The sequence below is a fragment of the Myotis nattereri genome (genome assembly GCF_964212035.1).
Source record: "Myotis nattereri genome assembly, chromosome: 5".
NCBI lineage: Eukaryota > Metazoa > Chordata > Mammalia > Chiroptera > Vespertilionidae > Myotis > Myotis nattereri.
Genome location: NC_138080.1, coordinates 96,071,382 through 96,098,128, shown reverse-complemented (window position 1 = coordinate 96,098,128; position 26,747 = coordinate 96,071,382). Strand labels below are relative to the sequence as shown.

The 26,747-nt window shown below is 38.8% G+C and overlaps 1 protein-coding gene across 1 annotated transcript; it reads right to left on the bottom strand.

The window, feature by feature from the left end:
- Positions 1–290: 290 nt before the first annotated feature.
- On the bottom strand, positions 291–17,071 carry UBLCP1 (ubiquitin like domain containing CTD phosphatase 1). The gene is made up of 11 exons (XM_081090671.1): positions 16,777–17,071; positions 13,507–13,704; positions 12,504–12,595; positions 12,030–12,115; positions 11,828–11,943; positions 10,361–10,459; positions 7,534–7,571; positions 6,935–7,033; positions 3,891–4,007; positions 2,493–2,620; positions 291–1,361 (listed from the first exon to the last, which is right to left on the bottom strand). Exons 2-11 carry the CDS (start codon positions 13,658–13,660, stop codon positions 1,334–1,336), a joined length of 957 nt encoding a protein of 318 aa, XP_080946797.1. The 5' UTR covers positions 13,661–13,704; positions 16,777–17,071; the 3' UTR covers positions 291–1,333.
- Positions 17,072–26,747: the final 9,676 nt, after the last annotated feature.

Below are 26,747 nucleotides of genomic sequence, written 5' to 3'. Positions count from 1 at the left end.
AATGCCTCTAGAGGAGAAAGAGGTCTGGGTTTAGCAAAAATAATAATTTGTGTAAAGTTTATTTGAGCCCAAAAAAAGAAAATAGCTTATCTTTTGAAAACATGGTGCTTATTAGAATTAAGTAATTTAACATATCTAAGTAGCTATTAAAAACCAATTCTGAATGCATGAAGTGAAATACACCCTTTTAAAATCACACACATTTAATTTTATTCAAGAGAGCCTTGCCTGGTCCTAATGTTTGTTTTGTGATTAAAAAGTATTTGGGATAACAGAGCACACAACCAGTGTTTTAAGAAAAGGTATTTATTATTTACACCACTGAAATAGTCCCGTAAGAACAATATACACCAGGTTCATTTGAAAGGATCAAATTCCTTTCAAATACAAGAACTGTATAAACCAATACTGTCAACACAAAACAGTGGTCACATTACTTATCTGCAGGCTTAAGCATTTCAATTTTTTTAAAGCTTATGGCTAGATATTTTCACTGAAACAGTGTTGCACTTAGACAAGATATAGCTAGAACAGAACAAACACTTTGTTCATGCTTTTTAGGGCTGAATCAGTGATATGTCCCATTTTAAAATGTATTGCCTCTGCTTTTATGACAATGGTTTTAGGCAGAAATGTTTCTACTTAGCCACCAAAAAGAAACATTCTTGTTTCTTAGTTTTATATTTCAATCTTATGTTTTCTATTTTTCATACTATGACATATTGGTATTGCAGCTGACATTTTCCAGTTTTACTCAAACACTGACACACATACAACCAGACAGCTCACAATTTAGAGATGTCAATAGTGGATAAGAAGAGAAATTGTGTCTATGACAAAAAAATTTAAAAAAATTGGTGCTTTTAATCATACCAAACTAGGTTCCTTACTGAAAATGTATGTATTTTGTTTGTTTTAAAAGAAAAAGCAGTAGTTTCAAGATGGAATTGGTCTTAGATTTAGTCCAACAACAACACAAATAAGGCAGGAACGTAAAACATAGTTTCCAAAATCTCAAAATGATATTGTTGAGTATACATTTCTGTCCACTTTTTTTGTGTGAGTGGGGAGTGAGGGGTACACCTCTGTACTCAATCCTGGAGAAGATATTTTTCACGAGTAACAATATATTCACATAGGGAAAAAAGAATATTTTTAGCATATTGCTGTGATCTTCAAAAAATATAAAATTAAATTTACAAAAAACTGGAAGACCAAGTATAAGCAGTCTGGTATTTGCTTCAGTGTCCAGCACTACTATAATGATTTCTAGCATAAAAGCAAGAGTTCGTGGATCTCAAGTATCTTCAATAACTGCCAGCATAACTTGGAACTACTGTCCTTGCTTCTTTGAGAGATATCTGCAAGAAATAAAAGACGTCTAAGCTGTACCATGCTAAACTCACAATAACAATCTAACTCTCTCCCCAAAGGAAAATAGTTGTTTTAGTACCAAAACTTTTAAAGATGAGTAGTAACTGTTAATAATCACTAACAGTTTTGGACTATGTGCCAAGCACTATTCTAAACACATACTCTAGGTTCATTTGGTCCTCACAACAGCTCTATGAAAAGTTTTCTATTAGAACTTATTCCAATTTTACAGAAACAAAGAGGTTAAGCAATTCACCCAAGTTCACACAGCCAGAAAGTGTCAGAGCTCAGATTAAAAATAAGGCCCTCAATCACTCTACACTGCCTTGCCTATAATTAATATTATAATTTCTCCCCAAAAAACCTCAAACTCCATTTAAAAATCTTATTTTTCTTGCACAAAGATAGTGGGCCAAAGATGCTAAGGGTCTCTGATCAAGAGGGTAAAGATGCAAATGAATTAATTTTACTAATCAAACAAACTTTCCTTCATATTATTTTACAGGAATCTACCACTAAATTAAAAGTTTCATATCTCTATCACATTTATGAGTTACCATACTCAGTGGTAATGGGGAATGAGCAAAGAGTTCTTAAAATCATAACACCTAGACAAGTTTTGATGATGCAGAACTTGCTCACTTCCTGGCATTGGGGCATTTATACCTACCACTTAGTTAAGTCATCTACAATTTGTTTTTCTAGTGGAATAAAGTTCGCTAACATTTCTGCTACACAGAGAGATTTGTAGATAAATTTTTAGTGTATTTTATTTTATGCAGACATTATTTTATAATATCAGAACAGAGATTACAAGCCCAGGTAATTCATTAATAGTGACCTACCTCATGTCACAAAATAATTTACAGATAGCATCACAAACATGTACCAGACTCTCAATTCCTCTCTATTAGAAGTACTAGAGATCTTAAAACGTGGGTTTATCGACTAATTAGAGGTTAAGACAAAAGGGAAAAATACTCTCAGGGCAGATGTCATGGGATTAGAATATATTCTTAGATTCACGCATTTTAAAATAAAAATTAAGAGTTATGTGTAAAACCAGAGTCGCCAATTTTTTCATTCATTAATGGAAAGAGAAAATAATTAGCACTTACCTTTCCCAATATTTGTGATTTAGGTCCAAAAAGTCATCTAATTTTGCTATTTCCTTGAGGTACTGAGTTAATTTTAAAAGTTCTTTGTCTTTATCTCGATTTAGGTGAGCTTTCATAAAAGGCCTTATCTATCAGGAAACAAACATTACCCAATATTTCACACTGCACTATGGAAACTGGTACAAATTTACACTCATCTATCATTTAGAGTTAATGATATTAAAATATCACCAAGGATATCAATATTCAAAATTACTTTTATATTACCTCAGTTTAACAAACTGATAGTCATGGTATAATGTTTATAATACAAGTTAAGAGCTCTTCCACCTAATTTTACCTTGTTATCTTTTCAGTCTGAACCTGAAACACTTTCTTATAGCACTTAAATCCTATATGGCATCTCTTCTTTGCATATCTGCTTAGACTTTTCCCCTTCTTACTAATTGAATAATTTCATTCATATCACTTCATTCATAAAAAGTTAACCCAAATACAAGTTTTATGTAACAAGGGAGATAAATTTTAACATTGATGATTTTCATTTCAATATTTTTCTATTAAACTTTTATATAGCTACGAGAGCATACATTTTTACAACCTGTTTCATTTCTAATTAAAACAACAACAACAACATTGAGCATGGCTCAGAGACTGAGCATTGACCTATGAACAAGGAGGTCACAGTTCAATTCCAGGTCAGGGCACATGCCCGGGTTGTGGGTGGTGTTTCTGACTTTCTCTCCTTCTCCCTTCCTCTCTGAAATCAATAAAAATATATTTTGAAAAAGACCCTTACTGCCAGCTTTCCAGATAACTAGAATATAAGAAATTCCAAGATTTGCATCCGTTATTAATAAAATGTCTGATGCTTTCACTTTTTTTTTTTAAATTCTCACACAAGGATATTTTTCCATTGATTTTTTTTTAAGGAGAGTGGAAGAGGGAGGGAAAGACAGAGAGAAACATCAATGTGAGAGAACACACCAATTGGTCAACTCCTGCACGAACCCCAACCAGGGCCCAGGCCGGGGAGGAGCCTGCAACAAAGGTACATGCCCTTGACTGGAATCGAACCTGGGACCTTTTGGTCCCCAGGCTGATGCTCTATCCACTGAGCCAAACTGGCCAGGGTTGATGCTTTCACTTTTGATGCTAAAAGTCAATGGTCAATAAGCTCATGTTGTCCCCCAAATTTAATTAAAAATAAAACACCTGAATGAGTTGGCTAACCAAGGAGACAATGTTCAATGTTATATAAAATTTTCTAAATAATTAAGCTTTTCTTGCATGACCATAATAATAGAGAGTATTTCCAAAAATGTATGAAATTTAACAGTATTCAAGTGCTAACACATATTCCAGGTTATGTGAGCATAGCAAGTAAAACTGTCTTACCTTTAGTCCATTCTGTGGGTTCATTAGAAAATTTCTTCCGATGTCATCAAACATAATGGTGTTCTTTTTGCTGTAAAATTCTGAAAACTTCCCCCATATAACGCCAAGAGGCTTTACCTTAGAATAAAAGTTTAGATTTAACTCAAATTTTCCAATAGTTCACCCTTACTTAAAAAGCAGCAACAACGCAAAATGCCCTGCACAACTACCCCGGGTGTTCCTCTGTAAGCAGGCACAGCTGGCTGTGTGACCAGACCAGAACTGAGATACAACACGCCTGAAAGCACGATGTATCTCGAAATGTTAACTTCTGAAAGATCTGTTCAAACTGAACTCAACTAAACCCCATTATAAGACTTCCCATAATTTCAACATGAAGATTTGGGGTCAAAGGAAGAATAACAGTTTAATTTTTAAAAAATCTAAAGTAATGGTTTAGATGGCTGCTAAGCAGTCACATGACTTCCTGGGCTAATACTACCCCTCAGAACTAGAAAACCTTAGTGATGGACAATGTACCTGGATCTTTTTATTTATATATATATATTTTTTAATTTTTTTATTGATATTTTTACAGAAAGGAAGGAAGAGGGATAGAGAGTTAGAAACATCGATCAGCTGCCTCCTGCACCTCCTCCACCAGGGATGTGCCCACAACCAAGGTACATGCACTTTGACCGGAATGGAACCGGGGACCCTTCAATCCGCAGGCCGACGCTCTATCCACTGAGCCAAACCGGTTAGGGCTGTACCTGGATCTTTTAATACAAAATTTAAATATTTTCATACAGAATTTAAATATTACAGAAAAAACTGACTTGTCTTTAATTCAGTGGCACAGGTGCATAATTTCTAGGGCATTTGATTGCTTAACTTCAAAAGCACAATAATTTGTAAGTTCTTAATTTTATTTCTGAATTATTAAAATGAGCCTTCAAAAAGATTAATTCCTTATACATTCATATCTGTTGGTACTTGCATTAGGTCTGTAAGACCACACAAGAAATAAGTGATTTCCCATGGTAAAGAGCGTTAAAGAGAAGCAGGGCCCAAGTGGGAGGAAGATTTCTCTTATGTACATTATATTTTGAATCATGTGAATGTATTTTACACATTTAGAAAAATATTTTTTAAATAAATTAATTTTTAATGGCAAAAATACATTTTGATGAAGGCAAGGGTCTCATTTATAATAATACTAGAGGCCCAATACAAGACTTCGTGCACAGGTGGGGTCCCTTGGTCTGGCCAGCAATGGGAGACATTCAGGGCTGTCTTGCCCAGTCCCAATCGGGGCCAATCTGGGCCGGCCGGCCGGGGGGAGGGACCGCAGGTTGGCTGTGGCAGCGCACTGACCACCGTGGGGCAGCTCCTGCATTGAGTGTCTGCCCCGCTGGTGGTTAGTGCACGTTATACCGACTGGCTGACCAGTCTTTCCATTGTTTGGTCGCTTAGGCTTTTATATATATAGATGAGATTATATCATAACAGTAATTCTGACATTAAATAGTAGTAAGTAAATGGTGATGATGGTTGAAATTTTAAAATGTTAAGTTTTGCCCTGACCGGTTTGGCTCAGTGGATAGAGCATCGGCCTGTGGACTGAAGGGTCCCAGGTTTGATTCCGGTCAAGGGCATGTACCTTGGTTGCGGGCACATCCCCAGTAGGGAGTGTGCAGGAGGCAGCTGATCGATGTTTCTCTCTCATCGATGTTTCTAACTCTCTATCCCTCTCCCTTCCTCTCTGTAAAAAATCAACAAAATATATATTAAAAAAAATAATAAAAAATAAAATTAAAAAAAAGTTAAGTTTTGCCCTGGCCAGTGGCTTAGTTGGCTGGAGCGTTGTCCTGTACACCAAAAGGTTGTGGATTCAATTCCAGATCAGGGCACATAACTAGGTTGCAGGTTTGATCCCCGGTTGGGCATATACTAGAGGCAACAGATCAATGTTTCTCTTACATCAATGTTTCTTTCTCTCTCTCAAATCAATAAACATATTCTCAAGTGAGAATTTAAAAAAAAAGTTAAGTTTTCTTTTTCTCCTTCTATCATTTAATGTAAGAAGCCTATTTTCTTCTTTGTGCCCTAGCTACAGCAAAGAATATTATTAAAATATTTTAATTTTGCCCTGGCCAGTTTTTCTCAGTGGTTAGAGTGCTGGCCTACAGACCAAATGGTCACGATTCAATTCCTAGTCAAGGACACATACCTGGACTGCAGCTTTGATCCCTGACCCTATCAGGGTTCATATGGTGTGGGAGACAACCAACTGATGTGTCTCTCTCACATCAATGTTTCTCCCTCTCTTTCTCTCTTTCTCTCTCTCTCAAAATCAATGGAAAAATATCCTCCGGTGAGGATTAATAATATATATACATATATTTTTCCTTAAGTTTACTAAAACTTTACTTGCCTCAATTTGTTTGTATAAACCCCTCAAATATTTGAAGACAAATATACATGAGCTGTCACAATAAGCCATATTCTTGGTTTTCCTGGCTAAAAAAGTCTTAAGAAATATGACAAGAGCTTTAAGACAACCAGGGTTAGGAATCCTACATCCTCTTAAATAGTGTTGTCATTTTGTAGTTAGGTCAACCCACCACTTGGTTCCCAAACATGGACTTTTCTCTAATGGCTCTTGTTGCTCTTCTCTGGGGCTTCACAGACATTACCCCAATTTAACAGTTTCACACAGGGCATGGCGAGTCTGTTTTGGTTTGTTTCTAGTGCCTCCCTTGATGTCAGTATTTTTTCTCACACTCTGTCTTTACCAACACTATGCTGCCATTATCATGGGACAATTATCCATGACCTTTCCTGTATCAAAACCCTGAATTTTATCATTAAAATTCAAATATGAAAAATAAAATTCAAAAATATTAACCTTAAATTCATCTTCCTAAGTCTAAACTCAACTGATACTTTACTATCCACTCAGATGTATCTAAACTCTTTAGGTAGTTTATTCCAGCAATATAAATATAAAAATACATTCGAAAAGAAGCAAGTCTTTAAATAAAAGTAAAATGATTCCTTACATCTATTAATCCTCTCCTTGGCGTATGCACTGTTATCATAGCGGCACTGTCCAACATGAAGGTAATCTTATAATTTGCATTTGTGCTCACTCCCAGCTCCTAGAAATACACAATACTCTTGTGGTTAAAATATAATAATGTGGAAATTCAAGGTTTTCTGAATATTCCAGCTACAACTTCCCATAATGCCAACTTTCTACCCTCCTGACCACCACCTCTTGCTTAACAACTGGCAAGAATTTTAGTTTCACTTAACTAAGTCAATAAATAGCAGTTCAAAAGAAAGAAACTAGAGACAGATTACTTCCCAATTCATTATTTTAAAAGAGCATCACTCCTTTAAGTATCACACACAAGAACAAAAAGAGGAAAAGAAAGCATTATAGTAAATTGGGAGGGAAGAGAAAGGGGAGCTCTGCTTTTTCTTGAAAAAGACATAGGTATTTAATACAATCCACCATCGGACTAAACACACTTCTAACTCCTGTACTGTTTACCCACTAAATGTCCTCTAGTGAGAATGAAATTAATTCAATTAGAAACTTTAAAAAAGACAAATATAGTTTCAAGACATTCTTAAATGGATTTTTGATACTTACTTTCATTTTAGCTTCAATCCACTTCATATTTGTTGCAGCTAAAACATGAGGAATAATATAAGACACATGAAAAGCATGAATTTCATTTTTAAAAACCTTTCTTCTGTATAAATAGTTTTCTAAGCAAGGCTAAAAGTTCAATCAATTACATATTGTGGTAATTTCCCTTTAGGTATTTATAAAAATAAACTTAGTGTGTGTCTTTAAGACAGAATAAAATTTTAAACAACTACTTTTACATAACAAGGGTGGGGAATGTCCAGCCCATGGCCACACAAGGCCTACGAAATCATTAGGTCTGGCCCTGCCAAGGCATTAGGGTGAGTTAATTAAATGTTTAACCCAAATATAGCAGGCTAATTTTTAAGTTGATAATTTTGTTTGGCTCATGAATGATGTTATAAATATCCAACTGGCCCTTGGCAGAAAAAGGTTACCCACCCCTGATCTAAAAGACACAGGTAACCAATGTTCAAAAGAACTGTGAACCTATGAAATGTGTAAGTCAAGACTTAAATTCTCTTTAAAAATAGCTCAATACTATTCTCTATCAGTTCCAAACTTAAGTTTAGGGTGTCTGGATGCCCATTTTTTTCTACCCAGGCAATGCACAAGTATATACATCAATATAAGCAGATTAATATTATGTGTCAAAAGTTAACATCAGCCTGGCCTCAGCGGCTCAGTAGTTGAGTGTTGACCTATGAACCAGGTCACGGTTCAATTCCCAGTCATGGCTCACGCCCGGGTTGTGGGCTCAATCCCCAGAGGGGGGAGTGCAACAGGCAGCCGATCAATGATTCTCTCTTATCATTGATGTTTCTATCTCTCTCTCCCTTTCCTTTCCTCTCTGAAATCAATAACAAATATTTTTTTTAAAAAGTTAACATCAAAGATTAGCCAGGTTCAATGAATTTTACCAGGCTCACCAAACTCAATGCTCACTGAGTCTAACAACTTTTAACAGACTGAGACAACTACATTCATAAACCAATCTATGTTACATATCTGCTTATTGTCCAACACCAACCAGTTTTGAGATCAATGATATTAAAATATAAGCCCTCACCTTTATGTACCCTCCTGGTCTCAAGATACTGGACTAAACCAAATAGGTATTACCAAGCAAAATGTTTATAAAGGGAAAAAGAAGTTCAATTATTTAAGTATGTGTATGTGTATTGTTTTAGGGCAATAGAGGTACAGAGAGGTATTCTCAAAACAAGTATCTTTAGCACACACACACAACCAAAAGAATCACCTTCCATGCACAACTGGCCAGCTGAACTAAACTATTAGAGACTGGTATATCTACAATGACAACAATCATGAGAGAGAAAAAATAATTTTTAATTCAGTATACATTTCAGGTTTCTAGTTTTTAGATGAGAAACAAAGACTCACAGCTAATGAAAAGGGGTTCTAATTACTAAGTAACCTTTATATACTAAGTGCCATATTATTACGTAATATACCAATATTTTTATTTTTACAACTACTCTGTAACATCAGCTTATTTACCTTCATTTCTCAGATGAGAAAACTGAGGCTCAGATAGATGAACTGACCTACCCAGCATCACATAGTAAAGACAGAGCCAGAATTCAAACCCTACTCTATTTAGCTTTCTTCTGTCTTATAAACCAGAAAATTATGTATTTCAATATTTAATTTTAATGGCTGTGAACATGTATTACCTCTAAACAATGGAGAGTTGCAGATTACAAGGAAAAGTACAAAGGAAATTTACAGACTAAAATACAATTATGTGGCCTCTCATCAAAAACCTAGTACAATTAAATGTAGTATCTTTAATTGATTAGATTTTATTTAATTCACAATCAGGATAGGTCCTCTGTGCTTATGATATTGCCAGAGGCAACTTTACATGTTTGTGGGAAGGTGAGATGTAAATCAGTACACTGCTTCCCTTATCAAGAGTGTCTCGCCACAAAACAATTGTCAATTCAACTAAACAGTGTGCTCAGTAATGTACTAAATTTACTTTTTAAAGCAAACTCATTACCTTTATCTTATCACAAACCTGTAAGTTCCTGGAATGGTCCATAGACCACAATTTGTTATACCGCTTTAGTCCATTCATTCATTTTCCTTAAGTAAGTTCACATTGCCTTTCTTTATTTCTGAAGAACCACATCACTATGATTTTTAAAATACATATATTTCTCCAAGTATTTTGAAACTAGAGTGATGAAGAAAGAAAGCAACAATATCCTGAAGCATCAAAGAATCTACATTAAAGATCAGAAAGAAAAGTTCCTAATCAAGGGGGTGGGGGGAATCTTATGAAAATAAAGCCATTTGTATCTAACACCAAAATCCACTCTCTTCCTATATTTAACTATTTCAGTAGTACTTGGCAACTATGTGATGCAAGAAAGTTAAACATGATTATTAAAAATTTGCTAAATCAGCCGAAACCGGTTTGGCTCAGTGGATAGAGTGTCGGCCTGCGGACTGAGGGGTCCCAGGTTCGATTCTGGTCAGGGGCATGTACCTGGGTTGCGGGCACATCCCCAGTGGGAGATGTGCAGGAGGCAGCTGATCGATGTTTCTCTCTCATCGATGTTTCTAACTCTCTATCTCTCTCCCTTCCTCTCTGTAAAAAATCAATAAAATATATTAAAAAAAAATTTGCTAAATCAAATGAAAAAATGTATCATATTTAAACATAGGTCATTTTAAGTGATACTTTATAAACCAGAATATAAGGAACAACCTTATTTCCATGGAAAGCTAAACAAAGACAAACAAACAAACAAAACATATATATATATATGCATATATATATATATATATAACTTACACCAAATAACAATGTCATAATCCTCATATGCAGATGTTAGGAATTCATGAAGATATGGCCGCATTAATTCTACCCCAGTCTCTGCACAAGACCTATGGTCTAAAAGAAAATCAGTCATAGATGATTATTAGTTTATTATGTGGATAAGTACATAATATCAATTAAACTTAGGAAATCTATATATATAAAAGCCTAAGTGACCATCCGACTGGTAGCTATGATGCATAATGACCACCAGGGGGCAGACGCTCCGACCGGTAGCTATGACATGCACTAACCAACTCGAGGCAGATGCTCAACACAGGAGCTGCCAAGCTGCGGTGACTTGGCAGCTGTGGTTCTTCGGTGACGCACCCGGAACCAGAGAGGCAGGAGCCTGATTCTGGGGTGCATCACCCGAGAACCACCCTCTTGCAATCTGGGACCACTCAGGAGATGTCCGAGAGCCGGTTTCAGCCCAATTCCCACAGGCCAGGCCAAGTGACCCAGATTCATGCACTGGGTCTCTAGTGTAATATGAACACTCAAACGCAAGCTACTTCAGACTGACATACATTGGCTGACAAAGAAATGCCTCCAAAGCACACAATTCAATATCTTTGCGATCCAATTTTAATTAGTCAATTCTGTTCAATTCGTGAAGAAGAGCAACAGCCAGAGCTCGGGCTTATAGAGTAAAGTACAGAATTTCTTTTTCATCTAGTCTCTCAAGTGTAGATGTTACTTTAGAATATGAAAAACAAACTAGGGCTACTTATTCTTACTTTGAGTCATTCACCTTCCACATATACTCACATTTCACCAAACAATAGGTCCAATTAACTTATAATCAAATTTTAAAATAAGTATACATTAACTTATATCATGTACTTAAAGTTTAGGATAGTGGTTAAGTAAATTCGTTCTAATATCAGGATTTAACTAGTCATTTCTTGACAATATTAGAGGATGAAATGAACATCTTTCTAATTTTAAAGAATCAGCCCTGAACATAATTTAAATTTTAAACTCAAGAATCAGCCCTGAACATAACTAAACAAAAAACCAGGGTTAATATCAAAAATGCTTTTTTTTAAACCCTCATAAAAATTTAAATGTTAACCAGTAGGGAATGACTTGGTCACATTATGATGCACCCAAAAACTAGAATTCTATGTAACAAAAAATATATATATTTAATTCACAATAAATATTAAATGAGAAAATATTCAATATATCATTAAGCAAAAGTAATTAAAATATACATACAAACACTCCTTGAAGATACACAAAAGTATAAAAGTGGTCATCTTTGGGTCTCTGGATTATAGATGACTTATTTTTAATTCTTATATGTGTTTTCTACAATGAATGATTTTCTTTTGTAATAAGAGAAGCTTTCAAATATTTCATATTGCAAGGAAAAAATAAATAAAGGAAAAAACGTTGTGGATAACAGAAGATGAAACACAATTTTAGCCGACTTACCAAATAACGTATAATCAACGTCTAGTACCAAAAGCTTTTTCCCTTCCCTGGGTGGATTCAAAATTTCCACTTTGTACTCTTTCACTCTACGAGAAATTTTCAGTAGGTTTTCTTCCCTAATGGAAAAATAAAATCAGATGAAACATTCATTTTTTTTTTCTTATATTACAACCAATTTTCTTTGACAGTGAAAAGCACTTACCTATTTTCTACTTCGACTACTTCATCTTCAATATCAAAGTCATTGACAACATCATCATTGTCAGGAGGTGGACCTAAGACATCTTCCTATTAAGATGAAAATGTTTTCTTTTACCATGTTATCTTTAACACATAAATACATGCATAGTATAAAACGCAAATGAGAAATTGAGTTCAAGAGCTTTTCAAGCACACACTGTGGGAAATTTTTCACATTTTATAATTTGTTATAGACATTCACTGGGCTGATCTGCCATGTTAAATATGATCATTTGCACTACAATACTTACAGCTATCCATATACTAACAAGTTCCCCAGTATTTTTCTGCAGAGTTAATACCACATTCACCGAGCAGCTTTTATTTTTCATTTACTACTAAACTGACAATTTTACAATTTAAACTGTGATACAGAAGTGTAATATAAATCATATTATCTTCACAGGGACAAATGGTAACAAAAGTAAATATTTACCAAGCTCTCTTCACGAGTTCCCATCATCATGATTTTAGTATTTGGTTTCAGTTTGAGAGTTCCAAGCTTAACATCATTTTCTGCAGGTTTGCCTACAATAGAAGCAAATGACTGTTTTCTCACTAAAGTTCAGGTGCTGGTTTCACTATCCTATTATACAAAACTCTAATGATAAAAGGTTCGGTACAGATCCCACAGCAGTATTTTTTCCCCTTAAATTAACAAACTATTACTGCTGAATTCAGAATTTCTAATACTCTAAGAAGTACCAACTAATACAAGGTTTGATTTTTCCCCAACTCTGTCTTAAGGAACATCCTTATTCAACTCACTAACCCAAATAAATTCGTGGTTTTATTGTTAAAAATGAAGATAACTGTTTTCCAAAAAGTCTTGAACATTGCACACCTAAGATCACTATAGATTTAATGCTACTCAAAACACACCTTTCAATGATATGACAAACACAGACAACATGAACATCCCTTTTAGACTGGATATGAACAATGCATTTAATTGCTAATCATCATTTTAAATCATCATTATTTTCAAATCAGAAAAGATAATTTGGAGAGAGTACAAGGCCCAAGCTATAATGAAAAGGTTATGCTAAAGGGCAAATGTCAAAACTTAGTTTTACCAGTGTCTTCTGTGACAAATATTTAATATGCAAACACCAACTATCAAAGGAATCAAAAGTAATTCTTTTTTATTATATATTTTTTTTTCTTTATTGATTAAGGTATTACATATGTATCCCTATCCCCTCATTCTCCCCCCCACCCTCCCCACTCATGCCCTCACCCCCTGGTGTCTGTGTCCATTGATCTTAATCCTGGTGGTACTTTCAAGTAACATTTAATATTCTTTCTTATATCATATAAAAATTTTAGGAATAACCCTATCAAATAAATCTTCCAAGGGGACTTATTAAAGAGAATAGATAATAACTAATATAAAAATTCATATCAATGCAAAAAATCTGACTTGAGGAGAGAATTACCTTTAACTTTAAGTCCAAGTAATTTCTGTCGTTCTGGTAGCACTCCTGTAAGGGTCTTGAGAAACTGTTTGAGATCCAGCACAGTATCATCTTCTGAAAGTGTGGTCACTGAATATTCCTGCCCACCCCATTTTACTATGATAGGGAGAGCCATCCTTAAAACATAAGTTGAGGCAACTTTTGTTCAGAAAAATACACCTAGAAGAAAGGCATATACAAACACACAAGTTAAGATAAATATATCAAAGATGTATCCAAACCTGTAACTTTACGTTTTCCTTGTTGTTTTAAAATATATTTTGACTTCAAAGAGGGAGAGAGAGAGAAACATCAATAATGAGAATCATTGATTGGCTGCCTCCTGCACGCCCCGCACTGGGTATTGAGCCCACAACCCAGAATGTGCCCTGACAGGGAATTAAAACTCGACCACCTGGTTCATAGGTTGACACTCAACCACTGAGAACCACACAGGCCAGGCTTTAAGTTTTATAAGTTGTGCAGTTTGGGTTCTATTTTACAACTTGATGGTAGAGAAGCAGGACTTTCTTACCAGAATGCCAAAGGTTACCAGGACTCAAAGTTAAAATTCCCCCAACCTCCCAATTTTGGGCTTAGAGTTACTACTTCCTCATATTCTATCTGATTCTCTCTGTTCACCTGGAAAGTTGTAATAATGAGCTACCTATCTGCCTGGAGCCGGTCCATCCTTGCTGTTTCAAGGGACCTGGCATATATGGCATACTGTTCTTAATATGTTTGCTCACCTTCTTGGCACTATGTGTTTCAACCAAGGTCACCTCTCTGAGAAAAGTGGTTTCCCCAGGTAGGGATTTTCCCCTGAAGTTAGGGAGGGAATAAAACCCCTTAACTAAGTGCCAGGCAGGTAATTAATCACTTTAACTACGAACAATCATGCTTAAGCTACATAATCTTTACTCCCTGGAATGGAGATAAGAAACGCCCTAACCTTTGGAATAGAGATAGGATTGGAATCAACTGGTATAAATACAGATGTAACAAGACAACAGGACACAGAACCTAGACACAGAACCTACACAGAACCTAGAGACAGAAGAACTTCGCTGGAGAGAACATGGCAAATGATCCTGGACAGAAACTGGAGACAGAACCTAGAGACACAGAACCTAGACACAGAACCTAGAGACAGAACCTAGCGAGAGAACATGGCTGAAGAACCTAGAGACAGAACCTGGCTACAGATCCTGGAACATGGCAAGAGAACCTGACTAGAACATGGCGACCGAACCTGGCTGGAGAACCTGGAGAACCTGGCTGGAGAACCTAGCAAGAGACCATGGACAGAGAACTTGGCTGGAGAACCTAGCAAGAGACCATGGACACAGAACTTGGCTGGAGATTGTGGCTAGAGATCCTGGCAAGGCTGCTGATCAACTGAACGCTGCCTCCGAGTCATTCCTTCTTCGCCGACTCAGTCCACACCTTTGGGGACCCCTGGACCTGCTGGGGTTGGACCCCAGCACCTATCCCTCCCTCTGCTTGATCAGATTTATGCTACAGGCAAGTTTCTCCATGATGGACCATTGCTCATTTAACATTTGAGAGGTAGCAAAGAGAGTGGGTAAGAGCACAAACTCTAGAGCCAGATTATCTGGGTTCAGGTCCCCGCTCTTCCACTTACTATTTGACTACGAGAGGTTACTTGAATCTTAGTGCGTAGGCTTCCTCGTCTGCAAAATAGAGATGATAACACTACCTACACCTTAGGGTTTTTATGAAGATTTAGTTAGTTCATATTTATGTCATACAGTACCTGCACAAAGTAAGCATTATATAAGTATTGGCTGGGCAAATTTTTTTTTTTAAAGTGTAACTCAAGTGTTCCAGGCACTGTGCTAAATAAATAGTAAACGGCCATTATTTGTTTCATATTTAATACATTGGACAGTTTTTATGGAGACTATCTCATTTAACAAGACTGTTTGATAAGAACTGTCCCACTTTTACAATAAACGGAAACGGGAGTTCAGAGAGGTTAAGTAATCTGCTCATGGGTATATAGCCGGTAACAACGGGTCTTCTGACTAAATTTCATGTTTTTTCCCTACACCACCAAGTGTCTCGCTTGAACTGAACCTACAGACATCCAAGATCAACAAACACAAAACCCAGCGGTGCATATACAAGCACACAAGGATGAGGCAGCAGCTGCCATGCGCACAGACAGCATGTGGGTCTCCTCCCCCATACAGCTGCCGACCAGTTTTCATCGGCTTGTTCTCCCCACAAGCTAATGTGAGTCAGACCACTGGGTTTTCTAATATCAACGTATTGCTACTTCCAAAAGCTATCACGTATTCATTGAAACCTGTGAATGTACTCTGCATGCATTACAACCAACTGCACGAAGGGAGGCAAATTCTTCATATGCAAAAACAGTCTGTAAACCGTAAGGTGTCAGGTGTCTTCAATACGGCTGGTAAAAGGAGAATGCCACAGATTCGCTTCATTTACTCTTATGTTTACAACCTGCTCTACTAAAGAATTTCAATAAAGTGTGTTACTTTACGGCAATGGACTTCATTTTAGCGAGAAGTTGCTCTCATACATGTTATGATCCTCAATAAAAAGTCAAATGAATCAAATTGAAGTAGTTTTAATATTCCTGGACAGACTAGAAAACCCAAAGGAGTAACACAACTTGCCTAAGACCACACGGCTACAAGGATTCTGCGAGGGCGTGAATTTGAAAGTGACAGCAGCAACAGTTAGCATCTTGGGGACTTCGGGGACGGTAACCAGCCTAGTAAAAGGCACAGCAAGTACTGCTGTCAGCTCCTAGCCAGGGCAGCACCACAGCAGCAACCGAGAGGCAGCGCGGAGCCGAGCGCTGTGGGAAGGGGCAGGTACGGAATCGCCTAGAAAAGCAGGCGGAGACCCCTATGTCCAGGTGGGCCGGGGTGTCTATAGGGACAGCGAGGGGGAGAGATGCTCAAACCCCAGAAGAGGAAGGAATGACGTTTAGGGACGCAAAGTCCACACTGGGGCGCGGGAAGCCCTAACCCTGGGCGAGGAGGCCGGAAGGGAGGGCGGCGGCCCCGGCGACCCGCGCGGCCCAGGGCCGGAGGCCTGGGCGCCAGACCAGGGCCAGCACGGCCCGCGGAGCCCACCGGCAGCCCCTAGCCCGCCGCGGCCGGCGGCATTGGGGTCCCCAGGTCGGCAAAGCTGCGGTGGCCCAGCCCCGCGGCATCTCGGCGGGGAGCACTCCGGGGTGCCCGAGTCCCTCACCTGGAGAGCGGTGGGGCCGTCGGCGGCGGACGCAGGAACCTGCCGCAGCGCCACAGAAGGCACCGGAAGTGAAAGGTAGAAACAGGAACCGGCTGACGAACCGGAAGTTAGATTTAAACCGGAAACGCGCTGGAGACGGGACCGCGGTTTCCCTTGTTTTTCTGCGAGTAGTCGTGCTGGGTAGGCTGCTGCCGGGATTTCCTCCCGGTGACGGTGGAGCCAGGCCTTTCCGAGACTGACCGCTGTGCAGATGCTAGGACCTCTGGATGGCTGACGGGCTTCGCCTGTGCTGCGCATGCGCCAGTTAGTGGGGTCTGAGCTAGGAGGGTGTTTTCGGGCGGGTGTGAGGTCTCGGGGATGGTTTCGCCCAGTCTGAGTGGGCCGGGGGCGGCGCGCGGCTTGCCCAGGTGTGCTGGGACTCGGGACTAGTGCCCATGTTCCGAAATGAGGCCTGAAAGGTGACCTTTGAGGACTGAAGACTTGAGATTCTTCCCTGGCACCGGGAGCCAGCAACATAAGTAATTTCAGCTTAGAAGTCTCCCCATTTTACGCAGTCCAGGACAGGGGGCGGGGAGAGGCGGGGGGGGGGGGGTGGCGGGGGAGACAAGATTGTTTGGAAAAGGAAGGTGCAGGCCTAAGTGACTCAGAACCAAGGAAGCAAATCCCAATAGAAGAGCTGCCCTGGAGATTTCTATAACATTGTGTCAAATTGTACCACCATCCGCCCATTCCCACCTCCATTCCCTCTGAAAGCGAGGAAAGCCAATGACAAACCCTGACGAAAGAGATCCAGATTTTAATGGAAATTCAGAGCGGTCCCCATCTGGTCCATACAGCGAACTCCCAACGTGCATTACCTGCTGTTAGCCAGTAAATGGGGGGGGGGGGGGAACCCTGCTAGGTTGTTGCATATAGTACCAAACAAAACCTAGTTTTGGAAAGGAAGGGAAAACGCGAAAGTAATCTTGGCCTCCAAATATGCACCAGTCCTAGAATTACCTATATTTTGCCTTCTACTTGACAGCGATGTTATGGAAGGGAAGCAAAGAGACAAGTTTTGTTTCTTAACAATGGTTTAGTTAAGATATACACTGTTTTATATTCTCTTTCCCGCTCTCTTTTGGTAATTTTTATTGCACTAATAATGCATGAATATCTGCTCCTTTTAAAAAACAAAGCATATTCTCAGAAAATAATATGCCGTCTTTCCAAAAAAAAAAAAAAAAAAGAAAGGAAAGCCCCAAATTAAAAGAATTTGTACAAAAATCATGCATTAGCAATCCAGCCAAAGAAATGAACAAAAGACAAGGGACTGGACCCTAGAATGAATTATAATTTTCTTTCAACCCAATCTGTTCCTTGCCTTGTTCACGTGCTAACCAGCTGCTTAGCCACTTTATGTTTTTTGCTGTTCTGATTAAAGAGGTTTGTTTTTGTTAATCATCAAGTTCAACTAAAACTTTGACGTTTCACTAATTCTAAGGAACACGATTCATAAAGAGATTCTTTTCAATAATGGAATAGCCATTGTCCAAAAGGTCTGATAAGTTTGGTATTACTAGAGTGTAGATAATTTAATAATTATCAAGTGTTGAACAGTAAGTAGTATTTCTCGGAGAATAATGGTAACTGAGTATTTTGGACAAATGGTCCGTTTAACAGATGATTTTTAAGTTATCTTTTGCCCAGATCTCAGTTCCTCCCAAGTCCACTTCTATTTAGCTGAACATTCATGAATTCAAAAGTAATGTTAACAAAACACTTGGAGTAGATTGCAAGATGTCTCTTGAATATAGGAACTGAACTCTTGGTAACTAGGGAAGAACACAAAGGTGACTAAGAAAGGGCTTACAGTAACTCAACGACCAATAAAAGGAGAAAAATTAAGCTTCTGCCTCCTGTTGCTCATTAAAGCCTCCTTCTAATGCATGGAGGATGATATCCTTGTACCTTCATACTTCTCTGAAGCAACTAAAGATGCCTGGGAATTCCTTCATAGGGTTTTGATAGATTGTCAGGTCTAAGAGACTAAAAGAAATATGGAACCGATGTCACAAAATCAGATGATAGCCCTGGCTGGTTTGGCTCAGCGGTTAGAGCGTTGGCCTGGGGACTGAAGGGTCCTGGGTTTGATTCTGGTCAACGGCACATGCCTAAGTTGTGGGATCAATCCCTAATAGGGATTGGCGTACAGGAGGCAGCCAATCAATGATTCTTATCATTGATGTTTCTATCTCTCCCTCTCCCTTCCTCTCTGAAATCAACAAAAATACTTTTTTTAAAAAGCAGGTGATAAACTACTCTCACTGTGACCATGTTTGGACTGTAAGACAAAAGGACATTCCTGTACCCCAGCCAGAAATCCACACCACCCTGCTTTTATCTCCATCTTCCCTGACCTGTTTCTTTCGTTTTCTCAAACCATTGTCTTCCTCTTCTTCAGCTGAAAAACAATCCTTTTTTTTTTTTTTTAACTTCACTGGAGCACTTTGTTCCTCTGTTCTAATATCTATTACCTTGCCTTTTCCCTGATGGCAATCAGTGAGCTGAAAATGGACAGAATCTGTCTCACAGGACAGATTGTACAGGCCCTTTATTCCACCTGGCAAGTTTACTACCTTTTCTATTCAACTTCCTTTCCAAACTGACTACTTTAAAAACCTCAACTCTTCAAATTTCAGATCTTCCAATTTACAACCTTGCTCTTGGCAGATAATATTATCTTATGTTTTTGCTAAGAAAGTAGGTCTCAAAGAGGACTTACCTCAACTTCAGACCTCTAAATCTACAGTTGTATCTGCACTTGTCCTCACTTCTTTTGCTTCTGTTGCAGGGGGCAGTTTCCTTCTACCTGAAGTCAACCTGCATTTTCGTGCTCTGGCTCCTTTTCAGGAAGCTTTCTATAAATCCAGCATCCCTCTCTCTTTTTGTATTTTTAACCTCTTTTCCTTCTACTGGTTCATTCTCATCAATGATAGATATGGTATCTTGTTATACTTCCCTTTTGCATTGTGTATTTCAAACAAATGTCTAAACTTGATACAGTCTATACCTATTTCAGAAAATTTGTTTACTGACAGTTTCTCACTGATTTCATTCATTCATTTCACAAATACTGAGTGCATCCTATAGTGCTATGAGCATTTTGGTGTGTATTTCAAAATTTTTCTGTGCATCCAGCCACATACAAATTATAATCATTTACTGATATGTACATACTATATGTATAACATGTATTGTGACATGCTCTCATTACCTGACATTCCATTCATCCATTCAGCAGCTATTAAGTACCTGCTTCAGCCAACATCATTCTAGGCTCTGAGACTATAATGGTGAATATACCAGACATGGTCTTTTTTCTTACAAAGCTTACATCAGTGATTCTCAACCAGTGTGCCATACACACTGGTGTGCCGCAAGAATTTTTAAAACATTCAGTACTTCACTATTCAGTCAGGGGCACCGATCTCTTTTCCCTTAGATTGTCAAATTTAAAAAATGACAACATGCCCAGCCAGTGTTGCTCAGTGGTTGAGAATTGATCCAGGAACCAGAAGGTTTGATTCCCAGTTAGGGCACATGCCAGGGTTGTAGGCTTAATTCCCAGTAGGGAACATGTAGGAGGCAGCCGATCAATGTTTCTTTCTCATTGAAGTTTATCTCTCAATTCCTCTCCCTTCCTCTCTCAAATCAATAAAAACATTTTTAAAATGCCAATAGCCAACACAATTGCCATCCCGTGTGAATGAATCAAAACTATACCTTTTTTTGCGTGTCAGATCTGCAAAAAACACACTTATTGGTGTACCACAGAATTTTAGTAATTAGTGTATGTGTGGTGTGTCATAAGATGAAAAAAGTTGAAAATCGCTGGCTTACAGAAAATCCTTGTCAGATAATTCCACATCTTATCCTTGTGTTGGCATCCGTTAGTTGACTTTCCGCATTTTAATTGAGATTTTCCTAGTTGTCATACGGTGAGTACTTTTCTATTATATCCTGACTATTTGGGGCATTATTACATTATAAGGCTCAAATCTTATTTAAATCTTCTGTTTCAAGAGTGCAGAATCTCAGAGGGAGGGTGAGTGGGTGGGAAGTAATCAACCAAAGACCTTGTATGCATATATGCATAACTCGTGGACACAGTAGGGTGGTGGAGGCCTGGGGCGGGCTGGAGAGGGTCAATGGGGGCAAAAAGGGGACATATGTAATAGTTTTAATAATAAAGATTTTTAAAAATAATTTTAAAAAATAAAAGCAAATAAAAATAAATCTGTTTCAGCAGACCTTCTCTGACACTATTGGTTAGGGAAGGGAGGTGTCACCTTGTAATTACCTGGTTGGGATAGAAGTCCAGGCTTCCCATTAAGCCTCCTTTGACACCCCACGTGGGCAGGAAAGGACACCAGTACTGTGCAGGGGCAGGAGGTCAGGTTCACCAGGCCTCCACTGATACCACCTTGGTTGGGAGGTAGAGGGGTGCCTTTTCACTGCTCCCCACTTGGCCTCCAAATGAATTATGGAAAGTGGCAAAGGCAGCTCATTACCACTGGGAGATGGTGAAGTTCTGGCTTCCCACTGGGCTGACATAGGTCAGGATGGGACTATGACTTCTGTATATGGCAATGTGTTGGTCTTAACACTCCCATGTTCAAAGGTTTACTAGGAGGACTCAAAGGACTCAGAATATAGTTGTATTCACAAATGAGATTTACAGCAAAAGGTTACAAAGCAAAATCTCCAAATGGAAAAGCTTCATGGCGTTAAGTCCAGAGGAAACCAGGCACATGATTCTAAGAGTTCTCTCCAGGGGAATCACCCAGGATACACTTAATTTTTCCATCAGTGAATTGTGACGACAGGTATGAAGTGTCATCTTCCAGGGAAGCTCATTGGAGACTTACTGCCCAAGGGTTTTGTTGCTGTTTTGTGGAAGGCTAGTCAGATAGGTACCCACTGCCTACCACCAGTTCCAGACTCCCAGAAGGAAAACAGGTATGCAGCATAAACCATGTCCTTTGCATGAACAGTGTAGGCACACTAAAACACTCATCATTTAGGAAAATCTATAAATTAAAGGCTAATATGCTAAGTGTCTGACCATCTGACCGGTCGCTATGATGCACACTGACCACCAGGGGGCAGACCCTCAACGCAGGAGCTGCTGTGACGCGCATTGGCCATTTACAGAGAAATGGCACCAAGGACCTGGCGCCCACAAAGCAACACTTGTCTTCCCCCAAGTGGACACAGGTCCCACCACCACCCCAGAGCGACAACCCACCAAATCGCAGCCATGCTGCCGAGACCCCATGGCACAAAATGGGGCCCACAGCCCAGCCCAGAAATGGTCGCTGTGGGTGCCGGGTAATGACATCATGTAGCAACGCCTAGCTTCCTCCCCCTAGCGACTAGCCTCCTTGGAGTTTCTTCACCCCAGGAACACGATTTGCTTTATAGCCAGGTGCAAACATTTTACACTTTAATCAAATGTCGGTGAAGCATTTTCCTGTGCCTCGTCTCATTTGATCCTCACAGAAGTCCTGGAATAGGTAGATGGGAGACTTGGTGGAATCCTGTTTTCATTAGCTGGAAAATGGAAATGTAGAAAGCTTAGAAACTTGACCCAACTGAAAAGAAGTAAGAAATGGTGGACGTTGAAAATGACTTAAGATTTTCTCACTGTGCAGAATGTAGTCAAACACTGCTGCAGTTAAATATTTTACCCTTTATTCTCCCTGTGTGATCTACAATAATAATCTGCTTCGTGTTGATATTTAGGGCTGTGTTGCTGACAATTACCTGAAAGAGAAGTTGGGATGTTTCACTGGGCTGGAAAAAGTTTAGCTACATCAGAAAGCAGGTCTAAACAAGCAAATTTATTATATATATATATGTACATATATATATGGCTAAGTTGATTCACGCATGTGCAACACATATAAAGCTCTCACTGGTGCCAATCACTCGTGTGTGTTTTGATCTGTCATTGTCGATCATGAAGTTGGTTGACACTTATAGAGAAAGGGAGAGTAGCGATATTAAAATATTTCTAATTAATTTCATTTCAATGTGCACGAATCCATGCACCGGGCCACTGGTGTAATATATCAGTGTAGGGCACTGTTTATCGGAGAGGTTCCCAGATGCCAACCTTGCAAGCCGGACTTGTATGGACAGCAGGCCCAGGACTCCCATGTTAAGTCTTCTACACATGTGGCTATTAACTGAGTGTTTTCTCCCTTGCTAGGCTACACCTTTCCTGATCCTTTGTCTAGAGAGAACAGGCTTTGGCGAGGGGGGGGGGGGAGCGGGGGAGGCGGGAGGCGGGGTGCTGCTTTCTCTTGTCTCTACCCGCTGATGTTTCTGGCTGCCTACATCTTCAGTACCCACTCTGAGAAATTTGAAGCAAAAAGAAAACCCGAGTAACTAACCAATCTGCCTTCTCTCCCCCTTTCAGAATCATCTTATATTGGTTTTATAATACTATGAAGGGTATTTAGCTATATTTAACACAAGGAATGGGGAGAAGTGCAACTATTCCGTGTTCTCCCATAATTGGAAGTCTGTATTATTTTTACAATTAAGAATAAAGTGATTTAAATTTTTCTATTTTGAAAACAAAACATGAATATGACATAAGATTAATTTTTTATTGGATTAGAACACGACATGAGATCTGTTAAAAAATAGTTTAAGTGTACAATACAGTATTGTTAAGTATAGGCACAAAGTTGCACACTAGATCTTTGAAACTTAATTTTAAGCCTGAAAATAGCAAGCTTAATTTAAACATAGGATCTAAAAATTACCGGCAAGAGGAAAAAATGACTACTTATTCTAATAGTAAAGTCCATTTCTCCAAATAATAAAAATATTATAGAAAATTGATTTTACCTTTTTATGTAGTAAGTAGAGTGAAAATTTCAAACAATATAAATTACAGGTGGCAAAAGATCCATATTCATTTAATTTTGCCATCATTTTATGGGGAAATATCGAGAAAAGAGGGGGAAATTTCCTGTAATACAGAACTAAAACAGGCCCCCATATATGGCCCGGCAGCAGTCTTCCATGCACAGTGTTAACGGTAAAACCTGTACTGCTTGTTTATATCCAAAGTCATGTGCTTAGGAGATAATATCTTCTCAGTCATGGGAGAAGTAATTACAAATGTCCCTACCCACAAATTCTAGACTAAAGAACTATTTCTGAGATGAAATTTTAGTATAATATATTGCTGCCTAATCAACACTCAATTTGAAATCTTAAACAAGAACATCAAATTGTAATTATGTTGCAGTATTTCACATTATGAGGGCAATTTTCGTTTATTTGTTTTTTTATATCCACGGTGACTCATAAGTGGATAAATTAATATCTCCCATGCTTCCATAAATATTAATGAAATGTCTAGACTGTTATAATGTAAACAAATACAGCATGACAAAGCAAGCTTTGATCACCAAGAGGCTATCTGTAAGGAATAGGCTAGCATTGTTTTATGTATTATACATCACATCAGCAGGAAACATTTCTTTAGCAATGTGTTTATGTCCATAGAGCATTAGTCAGGGTTCTGGAAGCAGCCTTGCTGAAAATTATCTTCCTGACCTTAAGGTAACCAGTTTCCCCTGAGCTCAATCCTTGTTAATCAAAATGAATTTATTGAATAACTAAAGATTTTTTTAATTCTGTATTTCAGAGTCTAGGGTTTAATTCAGTAGTTCTTCAACAACATCCTATGGGCCTGTGCTAGATGATGACATAGTTTCCATCAATCTTCCACTTGCAAAATGGGAAGTATAAGGACCATATAGTATCTATATATATATAAAAGCCTAAGTGACCATTAATGCTGAATGACTGGAATGACCTGAACGACCAGTCGCTATGACACGCACTGAGCAGGCAGGCAGGTGAGCGGTTAGGGGTGGGCAGGCAGGCGAGTGGTTAGGGGTGGGCAGGTGGGCAGGCAGGCAGGCAGGCAGGCAGGCTGGCAGGCAAGCAGTTAGGGGCTAGTGGTCCCGGATTGCAAGAGGGATGTCTGACTGCAGGGGTCGAGCCTAAACCAGCAATCGGACACCCACCGAGGGGTCCCGGATTGTGAGAGGGCACAGGCCAGGCTGAGGGACCCCCCGCGCCCCCGTGCAAAAATTCCATGTTCTGGGCCTCTAGTGTTGTTCATAAAGCCAAATAGAAGGACTGTGTTTTCTTTTTATTGATAGCTATGATTACTTCTTACCTAGAATTTCCAGAGCCTCATTATTCATACTGAAATAAACTCATAATTTTCATTTAGTATTTAGAACTTCATTGATAACATTAAAGTGGTACATTTTTTCCTTCATGCTGAGTAAATATTACCTCAAGTGATTTGTGTTGAAATATTATTTCTGGTTTTAAATAACAGAAACTTAATGAGGCTGGCTTGAGCCAAAAAAGGTGGAAAGGAAGAGGCAGTATTGGAGGGCACAGTACCTGACATAGAGTACTAGTTGAATGTTCTTGAACCAGAAACCAAGGCCTTTAACAATAAATTCACAAATTTTATCCCTAGAGTACTGTCATTAATATGCCTTTGACTCCCAGTCTCTGTGTCACTTAGCTCCAAATCCCAAAATTCTGGGATCAAATCTTAATTTGTCTAACTTAGGTCATATGTCTCTCTCTGGATCATCCAACTCTTCCAAGGGCATCAGGTTTTGCCTAAGCCTGTCCCTGTCTCCTAGGGACAGTTCTCAGGGAAGAAGACCTCCCTGTAGGTCACACAGCCTCTCCTGAAGTGTTCTATACTGGTAATTAATGGTGTTCTCTTCCTGACAGGTTTCAATATTACTGATTTTTTTCCTTAACATTTTAGTTAATTCAGTACTCATTTATACACTCTATTCCTTAATGGCAGTCACCTTTTATCAGTAAGCTAATCATTTTCTTCTTCTCCATCTATATCTCAGTTCTTTGGATGAACATTAATTTAATTTTTAAAATATGTTTTTATTGATTTTAGAAAGAGAGGAAGGGAGTAGAGAGAGAGGGGAGAAGAGAGAGAGAGGGAAACATCCATGTCAGAGAGAAACATCAATCGGTTGCCTCCACCCGCACCTCAACTGGAGACTGAACCTGAAACCTGATTGCAATGCGGGTACAGGGCTCAGTGCCCTGTAATACAGAGGTAAGCAGGAGAGGACAGGGTGTGGATCTGAGAGCTACTAGACCAACAACAGGTAGCCCTAATTCACCTTCCTCTTTTCATTTCCACCACTTCCTGTCCACTCCTACTGTTATCTCCAGCCATATCAGATTATCATATTTTCAGGCTATGCCATGCGCATTCACAGTTTCTAGCCCTTTGTTCAGACCATATCCTCAGCTTGGAATGCTTTCTTATCTTCTTTGAAGTCACACATCCTTCAGATATCACTTTATGTCCTCATCCTTGAAGCATTTCTCCCCAAACATCCTCTTAATATTGAGGTTTCTCGAATGCTGTCCTTCATCCTCTTTTTATCTTGTATTACTTGGCTATTTTAGTGGGTGATTTTATGTATCCCCATGACTTTCAACTTCCACTTAAGTAGTGATGATTCACAAATGTGTCTTTCCTAAACTCCAGACCAATATATATAGTTCCTGACTAGACATTTCCACTTGCTTGTTCTTTAATGCCTCAGACTCTAAAACCTAACTTCATCACCGACCACACTCCCCCTCCCAGTATAATCCTCCTGTATTTTACTCAGTTGCTCATAGCCAATCATTAGAAATCCCCAGTTCTCCTTTCCTCTCTGATCCCTTCCCCAATTAGTCATCCTGAGTCCTGTCAGATGCCACCTCATTTACAACTCTAAAAGATGCACTCTAAAAATTTGGCAGCATATGTTAAAAGTCTTACAGATATGTTGTAGGTTGAATTGTGTCCCCCCAAATTCACATGCGGGAGTCCTAATGCCTAGAATGTCAGA

Coding starts and splice junctions, on each gene's coding strand:
- UBLCP1 (XM_081090671.1), bottom strand. CDS start 13,660: ATGGCTCTCCCTATCATAGTAAAATGGGGTGGGCAGGAATATTCAGTG. Junction 11,944..12,029: donor GTAGTCGAAGTAGAAAATAG/GTAAGTGCTTTT, acceptor TTTTTCCATTAG/GGAAGAAAACCTACTGAAAA. Junction 1,362..2,492: donor AATCACAAATATTGGGAAAG/GTAAGTGCTAAT, acceptor TATTTCTTGCAG/ATATCTCTCAAAGAAGCAAG.